The sequence below is a fragment of the Dreissena polymorpha genome, chromosome 4, assembly GCF_020536995.1.
Source record: "Dreissena polymorpha isolate Duluth1 chromosome 4, UMN_Dpol_1.0, whole genome shotgun sequence".
Taxonomy (NCBI): Eukaryota; Metazoa; Mollusca; class Bivalvia; order Myida; family Dreissenidae; genus Dreissena; species Dreissena polymorpha.
The window spans coordinates 118,242,612-118,260,924 of record NC_068358.1 but is presented as its reverse complement, the minus strand read 5'-3'; the positions used below and the strand labels follow the sequence as shown (position 1 = coordinate 118,260,924).

The 18,313-nt window shown below is 37.1% G+C and overlaps 2 protein-coding genes across 4 annotated transcripts in view; one reads left to right on the top strand and one right to left on the bottom strand.

Moving 5' to 3' along the window:
- Nucleotides 1-13,213, bottom strand: part of LOC127879633 (protein PRRC1-A-like) — a 28,769-nt gene extending 15,556 nt beyond the window's left edge. The window contains exons 1-4 of one of the 2 annotated variants that reach the window (XM_052426605.1): nt 13,068-13,213; nt 8,983-9,079; nt 4,091-4,348; nt 1,841-2,050 (exon numbers count right to left, since the gene is read on the bottom strand). In XM_052426605.1, coding sequence (XP_052282565.1) covers nt 1,841-2,050; nt 4,091-4,348; nt 8,983-9,079; nt 13,068-13,070 — 568 coding nt within the window. In that variant the 5' untranslated portion in view covers nt 13,071-13,213. Of the gene's footprint in view, nt 1-1,840; nt 2,051-4,090; nt 4,349-8,982; nt 9,080-12,845; nt 12,894-13,067 lie in introns of those variants that run through there. The other variant, XM_052426606.1, reaches the window with a different exon arrangement.
- A 2,745-nt stretch (nt 13,214-15,958) lies between these two features.
- LOC127879624 (mitochondrial import inner membrane translocase subunit TIM44-like) overlaps nt 15,959-18,313 on the top strand; it is a 44,079-nt gene continuing 41,724 nt past the window's right edge. Inside the window, exon 1 of one of the 2 annotated variants that reach the window (XM_052426587.1) lies at nt 15,959-16,037. In XM_052426587.1, coding sequence (XP_052282547.1) covers nt 15,978-16,037 — 60 coding nt within the window. In that variant the 5' untranslated portion in view covers nt 15,959-15,977. The remainder of the gene's footprint in view (nt 16,038-18,313) is intronic. The other variant, XM_052426588.1, reaches the window with a different exon arrangement.

Here is an 18,313-nt window from a genome sequence, read left to right as displayed (position 1 = left end):
ATATTGAGTAAGTTCAATCAGGCATCACTGTACTTAAAACTAAGAAATATGAAATATCACGTCCATTAAATTTATATATTGTATAAACCTTTCTTGGAAATATATAAGTACATAATTTTGCTATTTCAAGAGCTTGCTTCAATGTTGTAATCTGTTCTTTTTATGCAGTCAGCATGCTGATTTTTATACGAAAATAAATGCCAGACAGATGTATTTATGTGTTTATCTTTGTATTGATACCACTGTATAGCAATTTCTGTTCCATGCTGTTCACTGCAAAGGGCTGTAAAAAAGGGGTTAGGCATCAAGCAACTGTCAGAGATAATGAGGTACCTTCTGTGGCTAATGGTTATTTCATTGCTCTGCGGCAGGTCTAAATTACATGCAACAAAATGTGTGAAAAGTGGCCAGCACAGGAATTTGGGGCCTGACTCTAAACTGTTTTATACAGTTGTTTCTCCCCTAAGTAATTTTCTGTGAAATCAATATTACTACTTATTTTTTTTTAGATTATTTAATAAAGGGGTTTCAGATGGCAAAAATACGTTTGTTGCACTTCATCCCCAACCAATCATCAACATAATAATCCTCTGTTATTATGGCCATGTTTTCCAAATGTTCACGACTATTTTCAAACTCATCCGAGGTATCCACATAACCAATGTTTTGACCAAATTTCATGATGATTAGGCAAAAAATGTGACTTCTAGAGTGTTCACAAGCTTTTTTACTATATAAATATAAGGAAAAAGACCCCCCTCCCTGGCAGCCATGTTTTTTTACCGATCTGAACCATTTTCAAACTCAACCGTTGTATCCAGGAAACAAATGTTCTGACCAAATTTCATGAAGATTGGACCAAAAATGTGACTTCTAGAGTGTTCAAATGTTTTCACTATATACATATTGAGAAAACTGCCCCGCCCCCTGGCTGCCATGTTTTTTCACCGATCTGGACCATTTTCGAACTCATCCGAGATATCAATAAAACCAATGTTTTGACTAAGTTTCATGATGATTGGGCAAAAATTGTGCCTTCTAGAGTTTTCACAAGGCTTTTATATAGCCATATAAGGAATACTGCCCCGCCACCTGGTGGCCATGTTTTTCAACGGACCGGAATAATTTTTTAACTCAACCAACATATCATTAAGACAAACATTTTGGCAAAATTTACATGAAGATTGGGCATCAAATGTGACTTCCACAGTGTTTACAAGGTTTTTCTATTTTGTTACCTAGTGACCTAGTTTTTGAACCAGCATGACCCAGTTTCGAACTCAGTGGAGGTATCATCGGGACAAATCTTCTGACCAAGTTTCATGAAGATCTGATAAGAAATATGGCCTCTAGAGTGTTCACAAGGTAAAATGTTGACGACACACGACAGACGCACGACGGACAAAAGGCGATCCCAAAAGCTCACCATGAGCTATAAAAGCGCTCCTTCGAGGATCCTTTTGTTATAACATGCACTTGTACCTAACCAGTATATGTCTTAAAAAGTTACACTGAATTCATTTCATTCATTTACATTTTATGAAGTCAATGAACAAGTTTCTATCAATAAATGAGGACACTAACAGTATTAGTAACTATTAGAGAAGAATTTTCTATAAAATGTCTAAACTAATAATAAGAATGTATTATTTTATCAGAGATCAGTAAACATAGCAATACAAGAAGCACATATTTTTGGATTTACAACATACACTTCTTGTTATTTTATATTTAAGCTCAGTTCAATTTTTGATCATATGTTGAAAAAAATTATTAACAATATTTGGCTTGGAAATGTTTTTTTTTAACCCAGTAATATACAACGAAATAATCCACCTACTTATAACTTCTGTCATGCCTGGATCCAGTGTTGTGATCATGGATTCCACTGAAGACTTTGTTTTTTCCATCACCTTGGAGATCATCCTGTTGCCCGAAAGCCAACTGAACAACCCTCGCTCAGCATTGGGTTTCAGGACTGAGATATCAGTGTCAGGCTCGGTTATAACATTGATGGCACTACTGGCCTCAAATGGACTCTGCTGAGGACCTGAAGATATGAGATGTTATGAGCATTATTTGAACAAAAGTAACTTATAGTTAATATGTATGTAATTGCAACAACTACACTCAACCCATGATAATGATTAATATTTATTTAATTATAATGTAATTTTTTTATTAAACAAAAAGGTTTTAAGCATAACTGTTCGAATTATATTTATAAAAAATAAAACAAAATATACACAAACAGTGTTCTCCATAAAAATTTGAGTAGCCAGATATATTTTCAAAGTAGCCAGCAACTAAGAACTAACACGGGCATTTTTTGTGCTGTTTTGAATTGATATTTTGGGGAAAAAGAGTCGGCTACAAGATCATTAGTGACCGATGGAATAGCCAGTTGCCGGTGCTTCTGGAAAACACTGCACAAAGAGATTCAGAAGCAGAAAAGAAATTGTATGAAAAAAGGAGGCTCTTTATTTATGGCAAGGAACCAATACAAGTGAGACACAAAAGGAATGTAATAAACAAGACATGCTAGTATACAACAAACACACACAAATGAAATAAACTGCCTATAAAAAGGCTATGAACTATTAATCCAAAGCATAAGTGATTTTATTCAAAGCAGTTGAAAATATACCGGTAAATTAAGTTTATACTGCAAAAACCGAACTAAGAGTACAAGGATTTTAAGATTTCAAGAACAAATTTCAAGTAGGGATAAAACCCAGGAACTCTTGTCTTGTACCTCAGCAGCTTAACATACATTTTAATCAGTCTTCCACTTAGCCTTTAAGCTGCCTAAACCCCAATTTGAATATTTGACAGATCAGTTGAATCTAAAAGCTTTAGAAATAGCATGACAAGTCAATTAAAATGTGAAATCTTAACTTGTAATCAAAGTGAAAATATTTACATCCACACTGTAAAATAAAATTCCTTAATGTCATGTAGTCCAACAAAAATTGATAAAATGACATGGATCTGTGTCTGCTGATTGGAAAAAATGACCATTTTGTGTACTTTACCAAAAGTAGAAATAGTATTTATTTAAATCAATATACAATTGATCTTTTGGGTCTCCTTGTTTTATATTTATGACACCATTGTGTATATGACTTATATTAACGTCAACTCTTATGAGCATTAACTAATGTTATTAACAACACAACACGTGCTACTGCTAAGACGTTTAATATAGAAGTGCGATATCAGAAAACAGGGTACAGGGTTAACGTTGGCAGGAGCTGTAGTCTGTTTCACAATATAAATAGTGGTGGCTATAGTCTATTTCATAATAGAACATTTCATAATAGAACACTCCTGAACTTTTATTGTCGGTATGGAAAATTGCATATGAGCAGCCTAGTAGGCTAGTGATAATAACAAGAGCACCGCATAACTGGTGCCACGCTCGGCTACGGGTAGAAGGCTAGTGATAATAACAAGAGCACCGCATAACGGGTGCCACGCTCGGCTACGGATAGAAAGCTAGTGATAATAACAAGAGCACTGCATAACAGGAGCCACGCTCGGCTACGGGTAGAAGGCTAGTGATAATAACAAGAGCACCGCATAACAGGAGCCACGCTCGGCTACGGGTAGAAGGCTAGTGATAATAACAAGAGCACCGCATAACAGGAGCCACGCTCGGCTACGGGTAGAAGGCTAGTGATAATAACAAGAGCACCGCATAACAGGAGCCACGCTCGGCTACGGGTAGAAGGCTAGTGATAATAACAAGAGCACCGCATAACGGGTGCCACGCTCGGCTACGGGTGCAGTTTTGCAGTAAATGAAAGCTTGTCAGAATTTTTTTTTTTTAAGGTCACAGTGACCTTGACCTTTAACCTAGTGACCCCAAAATGGGTGTGGCATGTAGAATTCATCATGGTGCATCTACCTATGAAGTTTCTAAGTTGTAGGTGGAAGCACTTTGATTTTAGAGCCAATGTTAAGATTTTAGCACGATGCGGACGGCGGATGGCAGACGACACGACGAGCTGGCTATGACAATACCTCGTTTTTTCTCCGAAAATGCCGAGCTAAAAATTACCATGGAGATTGATATATGTTGATTTACCTGGAGCTGTAACCTGCTGAAAACTTGCTGAAGACTGCAGGCCCTGGCTGGAAGATGTTGCTTGTCCACCAACAGGCCCTGGACTCCCAGGGCTGTGGGTGGGACCTGCACCAGTGGATGCCATGGTTACATTTACAGACTGTGGGACATTGGTAGGGGTCGTAGGGGGTGGCGACCCAGCTTTCATAGAAGGCAAGTTCACGGGTGATGTTATAAAACTTGGCAGTGGTGCTGGGGGTGCAAGTTCTCCATTTGTGCCTGCACAATACATGTACTCAACATATACACTTTGTTACATGGAAGCATATTTGCAAGGGAGACGGGCATCTCACCCTGCTTTTTAACACATAATTTTATAAACCTTGATACATATACTTAACAGTGTAGATCTATCAAAAGCGCGCCCTTTCGGTTATAGTACAGAAAGAGCAAGAGAATAACCGAAAGCCAATGGATAAATGTGTTACCTAAACGATATTACTTAGATAAGCTTCTTTCTGTAAATAAGAATTTTTAAAGCCATGCTAAATAGTTATTTCCAATTGGGAAAGTGCTGTTTTCTGGTACTTAATAAAGAAGGAGAAATATCGCTGATTTAAACTCTCCTAAAACTGTGGTGATGGCTTTGTTGATTATTAAGTTAATTACTTAAGACTATTAAAGTAAAAATACTAAAAATTGCTTGAGCAAATAGGATGTTAGATAATCATGATTGTAACAAAAGTGATAACATTTAAGTGATAATATTTATACAATGTGTATTTCTGCGCACTCATTTTTATGAGCAATCATTACTGTAAGATGCTTAACAAAAATCAAATAAGCAGACCAATTTAAGTCTCCATGGATTGCCTTTACGCAATGAGAATAAACATTTAATTTATGTTTACTTAAAAACCATTCCTACCCCCCACCCGAATTCTCAAGTTATTATCTCGAGTAAACATAAGAATGGTACAAATTATCAAAACACAAGCCCTATTTGCAACAACAAAGGTGCCCCTTCATTGCTTTATTACTTTGCTGTATACAAATTACTTTATTATTGACACGCATTTTTATTCCGTAATCGATGTGGCGTGTTGTTTGAGTATTCGACAGTGTTAATTGACATTATATAGCCCGTAACAAGGCATTTATACTTTAAAGTTCATGAAACATGAATGTTTACAAAAGTTTTCAGGTTATTGTTCAGCTGGTTAACTGATTTTTTTAGAAATTTGCATTTGACAGTGCGCTTACTAGTGCTGCAACAATATACCGGTATATCAGTATATATCGCAATACGCAATCCGCATATTGTATTGCGATACGATTTTTATCATACCGGTACAAATTTTTTACAAAAATTCATCCACATTTAGTCCAGAAAAGCCATCTGAAATAATGATATCAAGGAAAACAAAACAAATCGGTGTTTAGTAAAAATAAATTGCTACGTAAATATAGCATTCTAACAAGATGTGTTTGTGAAACACAATGTCCCCCTATATGATGTTTGACATTGTAGGATGACCTTGACCTTGTGAAGGATGACCTTGAACTTGACCTTTCACCACTCAAAATGTGCAGCTCCATGAGATACACATGCATGCCAAATATCAAGTTGCTATCTTCAATATTGCAAAAGTATTAATAAAATAAGCGATTTGGGCCACATATATTTGACCTCTGACCTTGAAGGATGACCTTGACCTTTCACCACTCAAAATGAGCAGCTCCATGAGATGCACATGCATGCCAAATATCAAGTTGCTATCTTCAATATTGCAAAAGTATTCATAAAATGAGCGATTTTGGCCACATATAATTGACCTCTGACCTTGAAGGATGACCTTGACCTTGACCTTTCACCACTCAAAATGTGCAGCTCCATGAGATACACATGCATGCCAAATATCAAGTTGCTATCTTCAATATTGCAAAAGTATTTATAAAATGAGCGATTTTGGCCACATATATTTGACCTCTGACCTTGAAGGATGACCTTGACCTTGACCTTTCACCACTCAAAATGTGCAGCTTCATGAGATACACATGCATGCCAAATATGAAGTTGCTATCTTCAATATAGCAAAAGTTATTGCAAAATGTTAAAGTTGGCGCAAACAGACAGACAGACCAACAGACCAACAGACAGACAGGGCAAAAACAATATGTCCCCCACTACTATAGTGGGGGACATAAAAAGTCTATTATACAGAGTAGCATTGTTACATGGGAGTCCGCAAGATCTGCTTTTGCAAGCCATACTGTTAAATTAAAGATGAAGCTCATGGAAATACAAAAAAACAATAGGGCCTGAAAGGCCCAAAGTCACTCACCTGAGATAACAAGGTATTATTGGGACAAATCTTCTGACCAAGTTTCACGAAGATCGGAAAATAGATGTGGCCTCTAGAGTGTTAACAAAGTTTTACTATAGCCACAAAAGGAAAATGCCCCGCACCCTGGCAGCCATGTTTTTCAACCAACCGGCATCATTTTTGAACTCGTCCAAGATATTATCGGGATGAATCTTCTGACCAAGTTTCATTAAGATCAGACAGTAAATGTGGCCTCTAGAGTGTTAACAAGATTTTACTTTAGCCATATAAGGAAAAATGCACCGCCACTTGGAAGCCATTTTTTGTCAAGCAAACATAATTATTTTTGAACTCATCCAAGATATCATTGAGACCAATCTTCTGACCAAATTTCATGAAGATTTGACACCAAATGTGGCCTCTAGAGTATTAACAAGGTTTTACTATAGTCATACATGTATACGGAAAAATGCCCCGCCCCTTGTGGCCATGTTTTTAAAGCAACTAATACCATTTTCGAACTCATCCAAGATATCATTAGGACAAATCTTCTGACCAAGTGTCATGATGATCGGAAAATAAATGTGACCTCTAGAGTGTTAACAAGGTTTTACTATAGCCATACATGTATAAGGAAAATAGCCCTGCAGCCGTGGTGGCCATGTTTTTCAACCAACCGGCATCATTTTTTAACTCATCCAAGATATTATTAGGATAAATCTTCTGACAAAGTTTCATAAAGATCGGACTATAAATGTGGCCTCTAGAGTGTTTACAAGATTTTACTATAGCCTAACTGTATATTGCCATATAAGGAAAAATGCCCCCGCCCCTTGTAGGCCATGTTTTTCATGCAAACCTGACCATTTTCGAACTCATCCACGATATCATTAAGACAAATCTTCTGACCACATTTCATCAAGATTGGACAATAAATGTGGCCTCTAGAGTGTCAACAAGGTTTCACTATAGCCATATTAGGAAAAATGCCACGCCCCCCATGCAGCCATGTTTTTCAACAAACCGGCATCATTTTCGAACTCACCCAAGATATTATTGGGATGAATCTTCTGACCAAGTTTCATTAAGATTGGACAATAAATGTGGCCTCTAGATTGTTAACAAGATTTGACTATAGCCATATATAGCCATATAAGGAAAAATGCCCCGCCCCTTGGCAGCCATGTTTTTCAAGCAAAGGTTACCATTTTTGAACTCATCCAAGATATCAGTGGGACAAATCTTCTGAGCAAGTTTCATGAAGATCGGAAAATAAATGTGGCCTTTAGAGAGTTAACAAGGTTTGACTATAGCCATATAAGGAACAAGGGACAAAATTGTCACAAAACCAGGTTTTCATTGTGAAAAAAAATCTGATTAAGGGAGACAACTCAAACTGAACTTTTGAAATGAACAAACAAAATTAACCCCCTTTGTAAGTTTGTTTCAAAATAAATCTATTTTAAGTTGTGGTGACCTTGACATTGGAGATATTGACGTGATTCTTTTGTGCGACACACCGTCCCATGATGGTGAACAAATGTGCCAAATAATTGTAAAATCTCACAATGAATGACATAGTAATGGCCTAGACAAGCTCATTTATTGCCAATTTTGACCTTTGAACTCAAAGTGTGACCTTGACCTTGGAGATATCGACGTAATTATTTCGCGCGACACACCGTCCAATGATGGTGAACAAATGTGCCAAATGATTTTAAAATATGACAATGAATGACATAGTTATTGCCTGGACAAGCTTGTTCCGCCCGCCCGCCAGCCAGGACGCCAGCCAGCCAGCCAGCCCGCCCGCACGCATTCGCCAATCTAATAACCAGTTTTTTCCTTCGGAAAACCTGGTTGAAAATGCCCCGCCCCCTGGCGGCCATCTTTTTCAACCAACTGGCATCATTTTCAAACTCGTCCAAGATATTATCGGGATGAATCTTCTGACCAAGTTTCATTAAGATCAGACAATAAATGTTGCCTCTAGAGTGTAAACAAGATTTTACTATAGCCATATATAGCCATATAAGGAAAAATGCCCCTCCTCTTTGCAGCCATGTTTTTCAAGCAAACGTAACCATTTTTGAACTCATCCAAGATATAATTGAAACCAATCTTCTGACCAAATTTCATGAAGATTGGACAATAAATGTGGCCTCTAGAGAGTTAACAAGGTAAATGTTGACGCCGCACAACGGGTGACGGACAAAAAGCGATCACAAAAGCTCACCATGAGCACGTTGTGCTCAGGTGAGCCAAAAAGGAGGTCCCTGTGGTGTAATGGACATGGTGTCCGCCTTGCGACTGAGAGGTCATGGGTTCAATCCCCACCATGGCAGAGTTCTTTAGATCTTCCCCAAAGACACCATATAAACAAGTTCATAGTATATATTATTAGTTTAAAACCAGTTTTCGCGCGCCGAAAAACCAAAACTGGTTGGCTCAAAGAAATTTTGGGCCAGCGCTAGCCCTGACTGGGTCTAGGCCCTGGAAACAAACTTGATAGCGTTTATATAAGCCTTAGGCTTTCGATGCAATCAAGCTAAAATAAATAGATTTAAACTAAGGCGTGCCTCATACCTGAGCCCGTCTGCTGGGCTGTGAACTGTTTCTCAGCAGTGACAGCCTCTTCCTTGTCTACCAGCTCTGCAGACTCGTCAGATGATTCCTCCATCATCTGCAGGAAAACAAAATTTGGTTCACAATTTGGAACATATGCAGCTGAATGTCCTCCACTATCAAACTCATACTTTCGGCAACTCCTATAAATATGAGGTGGATATTCTTGGACTAACTTTCAACATAAAATATTAGATCAACTACAAGTGGGTCTATAGCAAAATATCAGAAAGCTGTCACTATCCTTTACTCTGATAGTATTGATCCTCCTCAAAGAATTGTACCTTTAATGAAAAACCTTAAAGAAGCCCTGGAAAGTGAATGTTTTTTCAATTTTTAGAAGTTGTAATTCATTTGATGTTATCCATGTCTATTACGACGATCATTCTCATGATTTCTGGTGTTTGTTGGAAAGTGGGTCATGCTTTTTCAAGGGTTATGCTATGATTTTTAATTACATAACACAGTATTATGTTAGTTTGTTAATGGATTATTACAGAGATGTAGATATCTACATCTCTGATAAATAGTAGCTTTATCAAATGTTTTATAGGACACTTTATTTTTAATAAAATGTATAAATATTTTTACAACAACATGAGTAATGACAAAATGAAATTTTTCCACAATGTTTAGGTTATTCCTCTTTCAGACAAGACAGATCAAGCAAAGGTGGCGGAGTTTTTATCCTTGTCGAAAGTTCCATCATCGCCACAGAGGAAAAACAACTAAAAACAGATTGCGAGATTATATGGGTAAAATTGCTTTTCGAAAATGTAAACCTTTATACATTGCAGCTTATTACAAACCTTAAGAAGCAGACACCATCAGCGCCATGGAATTTAGAAAATCTTTAGATCTTGCAAGTAAATTAAAAGGAAATCTCTGGATCTAAGGTGACTTCAACTGCCCAAAATTCTCATTGAGTACATAACATGTTCCATCTATTAAACCCAATTGTAATTTTGCTAACCTTTATGATGAATTCATCGATTTACTTTCAGATTTTGGACTGACTCAAATGGTTACTGATAGTACAAGAGGTGACAACATTCTTGATCTTTTTCTCACTACAAATCACACACTAATAAATGATATTTCTTGTCTTCCAGGTATCTCAGACCACCAAATTGTTTCCTTTACAGCCAGTGTTAAACCAAAACAAATGTGTCAAAAACCTAGAACAGTACACTTATATAAGAAAGCAGACTGGAATGGTTTCAAAGAATACATGGAGGATGTATCTAATGATATTTTGTCCAATCATTCAACAGCATCAGTGGAAGTCATCTGGGAGAAATTTTCTAGTGCCATATCCACGGGTATTTCAGATTACGTCCCAACAAAAAGAATAGGTCCAAAAGTCTCCCTACCCTGGATAACACAGCCCATCAAACGTTTATTAAGAAAGAGGGAAAAACTCTACATCAAAATGAAGAAAGAGAAAAACAACAAACTTAAATCTACATTTTCAAATCTAAAACACCTTATCAATAAGACCATCAAATTGTCATATAATAATTACATTGAATATATTTTAGGTATAAAAGACCAAAATGGAGAAACAGATGAATAAAGCTCAAAATTTAACATCAAAAAACTTTTCAGCCTAATCAAGAGCACCAAACAAGATGCATGCGGTATTTCAACATTACATGATAAAGTTTCAGGTATAACAAAATCCTCAAATAAAGATAAAGCCAATATCCTGAACCAACAATTTAAATCAGTTTTTAGCCCCATGTCCTCTCTAACTCTATCTCAATCTTGCTTTTCAGCCCTGGATAATTCTGATGTTCATTCTTCTTCAAGTAGCAGATACCCCACCATCCCATAAATTACTATCTCAGTTAACGGCGTTCTGAAGCTCCTTTCCAACCTGAAACCCCACAAAGCTGCAGGTCCAGACAACATCAGGTCACTAGTCCTTCAAAATCTTCGTCATCAAATCTCACCTATAATATCTCTACTCTTTCAGAAATCTCTTGACACAGGTATCTTACCGAAGATTTGAACCACTGCAAATGTCTTTCCTCTGTTCAAAAAAGGAAATAAAGAAGATCCAGTCAACTATAGACCCATCTCACTAACTTGTATTCTTTGCAAAGTTTTAGAGCATTTTGTAACTTCCAACCTCACACCTCATTTTAACAAACATACCATTTTGTATGACCTTCAACATGGTTTCAGGGAACGTCGATCCTGCAAAACTCAACTTGTCCAACTTGTTGACGAACTGGCTCGCAATCTCGTAAATGGTCATCAAACAGATCTCATACTTTAGAAATCAGCAAAGCTTTCGATAAAGTCAGCCACCTTAAATTACTCTTTAACTTACAGCAACATGGAGTTAACAAATCAAGATTCTCTTGGATCAAGTCTTTTCTCATAGATAGATCGAAAACAGCTGTACTGGAAGGAGAATGTTCAACAGAAGTCCCTGTAACATCGGGCGTGCCACAAGGTTCAGTACGTTGTCCCTTACTCTTTCTTTTATACATAAGTGACCTTCCTAACTTTGTCTCCTCTCAAGTTCGTTTGTTTGCAGATGACAACGCTGTATACTTGGCTATTAACAACTTGCAAGACTGCGCCTCCCTTCAAAATGATTTGGACAAACAGGTAGGTTGAGAAAACCTGTGGGACATGGAGTTCAACCCTAGTAAATGTGTTGTCTTATTATCTCTAAGAAAAAGCATAAATTCATCTTCAATTACAGGCTAAATGGGCAAATCCTTGAAGTCATAGACAGTGCTAAATACTTAGGTGTTTCTATTTCAGATGATCTTTCTTGGAACAAACTTATTACCTACATTACAACAAATGCTAATAAATCTCTTGGTTTCATCCGCAGGAATATTCAAACTAAAAATGAAAACATCAGAGAAGTAGCCTATAAGACCTTTGTTAGACCCCAGGTAGAATACGCTTCCTCTGTCTGGAGCCCACATACCAAATATAATATCAATAAGGTAGAAAAAGTACAAAGTCGAGCAGTCCGCTGGGTGAAAAACAACTACTCATCCGACAGAAGTGTCACCAGTATGCAGACTGAGCTTGGCTGGCAGACTTTAACTGACTGATGTGACCTCTACCGATTGACCATGTTTTATAAGATTGTGTACGGCCTGGTAGCCATCTCGCCGCGGTCATATCTTGAGAGGCCCACGAGGATGACTCGTCATATGCATCCACTCTCATTCAGACAAGTCCACACATCAGCCAACTACTTTAAATATTCTTTTTTTCCTTACACTGTAGTGCTTTGGAACGGCCTACCTGCCTCAATTGTACAGCAGTCAGACCTAGAGGGATTTGAGTGTTGCCTAAGCCCTACTCTTTTCCCCAGTCATCCCTGAATGCACAAAACAGTGTTTTTAACAACTTTTAACCTATAAATACGTTTCTTCTTGTTTAACACTATCACACTTTTTCTTCACCTCACTTTCATGCTTTGAAGTCTCCCTTTCAATGCTTTTAAACCACTTTTATCTTGCACTGACACGCGCACCTGCCAGTAATACCTGCGAGGGGAGTCCGGCAGTATTTAAAGAAAGATAGATAGTAAGAATTTCGTTTTTCCATTAAGTTACTTTGATTAGTACAAGCACATGCGCATAGTTACAAATCTTAGCAACCAATCAGAAGGGCCGATAATATGAGACAATTGTACATGAAAGAGATTACTACAGGGAGCTAAGTCTTGACAGTATTTTGTCAAAACATTGCCACTTTAAATGCAGTTTTCGTTATTATGTCCAAGAATACACATTTAACTATATATTGACATTATCACAAGCGTGTTTTTGTATTTGTTTACTTACGAATTTCGTATGTATTCATTTATTAAGAGGGCCGAAACTACAGTACAGACAGACATGCTACATCTACTGTGAGTCGAATAGAATGGAAGAAAAGACAAACATGTGTCAATCAGCATATTACAATTTCTGACTATGGAAAAAAATATGTGAGACGATGAGATTTATAACATCAAACCGAAACAAAAGATTTAAATAATGAATTCCCAAGAAACTGTATTATACCATGTTGTGTTTACGTTTCGCGACTGAACGGAACTCCAATAGCCACGTTTTCAGCCTCGATTTCAATTTCAAACAGGGAAATCCCAAACTTTAGATGGTTGCCTTCGATTCAGCGTAAACAACAATTTCTCAGCTAAAGCAATGACAAAGATCAAAATAATTCATCATTAGATATTTGACCAAAACAAACTTTCTTTTTGGTTACAGTCACGTATAAAGGGATTTTTCCATATTCATTACAAACAGTTGATTTTTAATCGAGCACATTTGCTTACCAAGGGACGTACGCAGGAATTTTTTGACTGGGGGGCTAACCGAGGAGGATGCGTCAGGGGTCTCTCCGCCCGATTTTTTTTTTTATTTGACACTTTCCAATGTGAATTTTAATGCTTAAACAACTTATTTTGTGATATAAATTTATGGAATTTATTAAATGTATCATAAAGTACATGTATGACTGACATATGACCATAATACCATTTTCTCTTTCAATTCACCCCCCCCCCCCCCATCTACAGTTTTGAAGTAAATTCCTTATGAAAAGTTTACCCTCTACTTCGCATTTTTACTTCCACCATCATCAACACAGATACACCGTCACAGAAAACATTGCCTTGTGGCTTATCTCCACTGGCGAGCGCAAATCCCCTTGTTTATCATGGACAATAAAACACATCTGCTTTTTTTGAGGAAATGTGTGCAGTTGGCCGTTTCATGAGCAAACGATTTGAAAAAGGCCCATTAAACAAATCCTAACTAAACAAATCCTAACTCAACAGCCAGCTGGGGGGGGGGGGGGGGGGCGGGTCCGGGCCTCGGTCTGGTTACGGGCCTGTTACCAATTATATTTCAAATTGTCTAATGCTCATGTTAAATTACTCAGTTTTGGACTTTTTACACATATTTTCTTATTTTTGAAACATGTAATCTAATGTGTTTTGTAACACATGCACACGGTTTTGAATATTTTTAACTAATAACATCAGCAATTAAAAGAGGAATTAAAACATTGTCTTCCCCGGGACACGTAGTGCACTTTCACGGAAACACGCTTCTTTTAGTATTTTATTCAGCGACTTGTAAACTATTTGTTTGTATCACACACATTTTCTAAACTATCGAGGAATAGCGTTAAAACATTCGAATATATATAAATAAACACATATCGATAATAATAATAATAATAATAATAATGATAATGATGATGATGATGATGATGATGATGATGGTGATGATGATGATGATGATGATGATAATAATAATAATAATAATAATAATAATAATAATAATAATAATAATAACTAGAAATGGCGCGGCAGAGGCCGACGCGTATCCCCACGCCGCATGTTTGACCCAAGGGCGCCCCAGGGTTGATCATGGGGCCATGCATAGTTGAGATTGACTGTATTGTCATAAGAGAAGTTCAGTATCAATTAGAAGTGAATGGGTGTAAAAATAAAGAAGTTATAGTAAAAGGCAATTTTGGGAGGGTGTGGCCTATGTGGGCGGGGTGCCCCAGGGTTGGTAATGGGGCCATGCATAGTTGAGATTGACCGTATTGTCATAAGAGAGGTTCAGTATCAATTTGAAGTGAATCAGTGTATTAATGAAGAAATTATAGTAAAAGGCAATTTTGGGCGGGTGTGGTCTATGTGGGCGTGGCGCCCCAGGGTTGGCAACGGGGCCATGCATAGTTGAGTTTGACCGTTTTGTCATAAGAGAGGTTCAGTATCAATTTGAAGTGAATCAGTGTAGAAATGAAGAAGTTAATGTAAAATAACCTAAATTTTTTTTATAGTAAATGGATTTTTTTGGTGGGTGTGGCCTATGTGGGCGGGCGCCCCAGGGTTGGGATTGGGGCCATGCATAGTTGAGATTGACCCTAATGTCATAACAAAAGTTCAGTATCAATTTGAAGTGAATCCGTGTAGAAATGAAAAAATTATAGTAAATGGAAATTTTTGGTGGGTGTGGCCTATGTGGGCGGGGCGCCCCAGGGTTGGGAATGGGGCCATGCATGGTTGAGATTGACCGTATTGTCATAGGTGAGGTCCAGTATCAATTTGAAGTGAATCGGTGTAGAAATAAAGAAGTAAATGTAAAATAACCTAAAAAAATGAGTGATAATTTCTGACGCGGCCCCACCCCAACCCCTATAACTTTTGACCCAGGGGTCAGATCAAAATTCCAAATAGTGCACCGTCGCACATATGCTCATAGCTACCATGTGTGTAAATTTCAAGGTTCTAGTGCTTTTAGTGTAGGAGGAGATAGTGGCCAGGACGGACGGACGGACAGACGGACGGACGGCGGAGATCACCACAATATCCCCACCTTTTTTTCAAAAAGCGTGGGGATAATAATAATAAGATACTAAACACCAATGATAGACTACGGGAGATCTGCTCTTATCTAGCGGCCTTCTGCTATCTGTCACGGAGATATTGTTACACGTCCCGGGTGGATTTTACGTGCGCAGCGAGTTGGTTTACAAATGCATGACTGTTTGAACGATCGATCAGTCTGCAATCATCGTCCTTCAATTGTTGTTTTTACCAGAACTTATACATATAACGCATTCACTTGAATAGGCATAATGTTTTAATTCGAAATAGAAATTGAAAATCTCAGATAACAACAACAAGAACAGCATGTTGTATGTAATTGCCCGACTAATTCACCTGTAGACAATTAAAATATTTGTAATTACCACCCAACTGAGCACTTGTGTGTAGTATTAACCCCTTAACCGATAAGCGCCGGCACAAAATATTGTGTTTAGAAGGAGTGCTGTCTCAGAAGAAGGGCGCCACACGATGCACGAAAATTGCACGAGTAATTAATACATCTCGGTAACCAGTCTACACTTTGTAACTTTTACAATTCGATAATATTTCATCAGAAAACAACATGGCCTCCATGTGGAAAATTGTAGGTCGCACGAGAATCAAGTTGAGCGAAAACACAACGGTAAGTATATCTTTTATTTGCTTATACATAAGCCAATACATTTATCAAGAGATTCTTTATTACTCGAATTTTCGCCCATTTTAGTGCAAAATAAGGCGTCAATTTGTGTTCATCAAGGACGTCACCAGTTTTCGTAGTTAAATGGCTCTATAAAATGGTTTTATGTAATCGTTTGCTGAAATAATTCGCGTCTAGACAAAAAACTGAACAATCAAACCCCGGCCTGTGCAAAACAATAACGAAATATAAACACTTAAATATTACAAAAAAAACAGCGTTCACATGATAATGATATTGAAATTAGTTGTCCGCTAAGTCCAATCTGTCAGTCCAATCCTGTTTTCCTATCAATTTGGCCACTTAAGAATATCATGAACGGTGGATTGTTAATAAACAATAAAATACACATTTATAACACAATATCTTAACATAATGTGCATAACATACAAGTTTTAACACAAACTCCTATCGGAAACGGTTTGGTTAAAAAATTACATTTGACAGTTTTAGGTCAGAATTACTCTGGCGCTATTTGGCAACTCTGATTGTTTGATCGTTGGCATGTGCAGATTGAGGTTCAGTACGGGACATAACTTAATTTACATAAGGCTGTGTTGAGTTAGTGGCTTTGTGTGTGTGTAAATTTTATAATGAATGCAACTAAATTCAGTAACAAAACAATTGACATGACGCCTTATCTATGATCGCTCCGCCCACTAGAATTGATCCACCAATCAGCGATCGATTAATCGGGCGCACTCGTTAGCAACGACCTGTCCGCCATTTTCTAGACAAGCTACATGTTTAGGTTCACTTTTATTCCAACGAGTTTCTTTTGTTTTCCTCTTTAAAAAACGATTAAAAATGGTTAAACGGTGTCAATGGGGATTATGTAACTCGGACAATCGATATCCTGAAAGATTAGTTGGTGACATTGAATTTATATCGTTTCCAAAGCCGAAAAGATATCTTGAGAAGTGTAAGAGATGTTTAAATGCATGCAGTTGTCACCACGAAAAACTGAACGTCAACACTGTCAAAGACAATTATAATATATTTTTATCGGATATACTAGCAGGTTTAAATAGTTAATGTTATCGATCTGATTATCACATAATATTTCACGTTTTTAAAAATAGTTTTATCAGTTACTAGGTCATTAATATACAGAAGCGAGGTTCATCTGCATTACTTAAAGAGAAATAAAACCCAGCATGAAGCCTAATTCGTGCTGTGTTTTATTACTCTGTTAGTAATGCACTTAATTGACATCCAGGGGTTTTTCTGCCTATTTTGGGAAAAGGAGTCTGACCAAATTGGGAATTTTTTATCGACAAAATTGGTCATTTTGGGAATTTTTGCTTCGATGAAACAGCTCATTTGGGAAAAAATTGTGAATTAATCATGCTTAAATAATTCAGTGGTTTAACAAATAAATTTGTTTTTATTTGGTTATTTTGTCTTTTTTATGTATACAGATGCAATATTGGGCATGTTCAACGTTAATTCAATTACTGCAGTTTTGTTTTTCAGTTACAGTTACACTCTGTGATAAGAACTGAACAGTCAAAACCTTATAGCAAATATTTTTGACCAAAACAAACACTGGTTACAGGGACTACCTTAGGCCTTAAAAATAGGGAGAAGCTACTTCTCTTTTTTTCCGAAACAGGGAGAAGTTTGGAAAATCAGGGAGACGTTTGTGCGAACAAAATCAAAAACAAGTGGTTAGTCACAAAAGTTATAAGACACTTCATTCTTAAAAAAAAAAAAAAAAATTTTTTTTTTTTTTTGGAAATTGGGATTTTTTTTTATAATTTCGGTTTGGGATCAGGTGCGTTTGCTTTGGTAGTGCCTCCGTTGTCCGGAGGCGCAGACAGTGCTGAAAAACCCCTGACATCAGACATGTTATTTGAAGGTGACATATGATATATTATCTTATTAACGGTATCTACACATTTGCAGTCATGTGGTGTCACCAATAAACGCTTTTAATCCACACTAGGAGCTTGAATGCCTAGGTCTCATTTTTTAAACGAGTTTCGTTTATTTTGTTCAGATTAAAAAACGGAAATGAAATATGGCAAAAACAGTGTAAAAAGGGTTAATGCAACTCTGACATTTGGTATCCAGAAGATAAGTTAGATGAATTTAATTTATACCATTTCCAATGCGGTCTTGACAAGAGCGAGTGGAAGCTTCAAGAATTACCGAGATCACCTTTATAGAACATTAATTTATTTCACAAACTTGAAATGTCATATTAGCAATAGCTA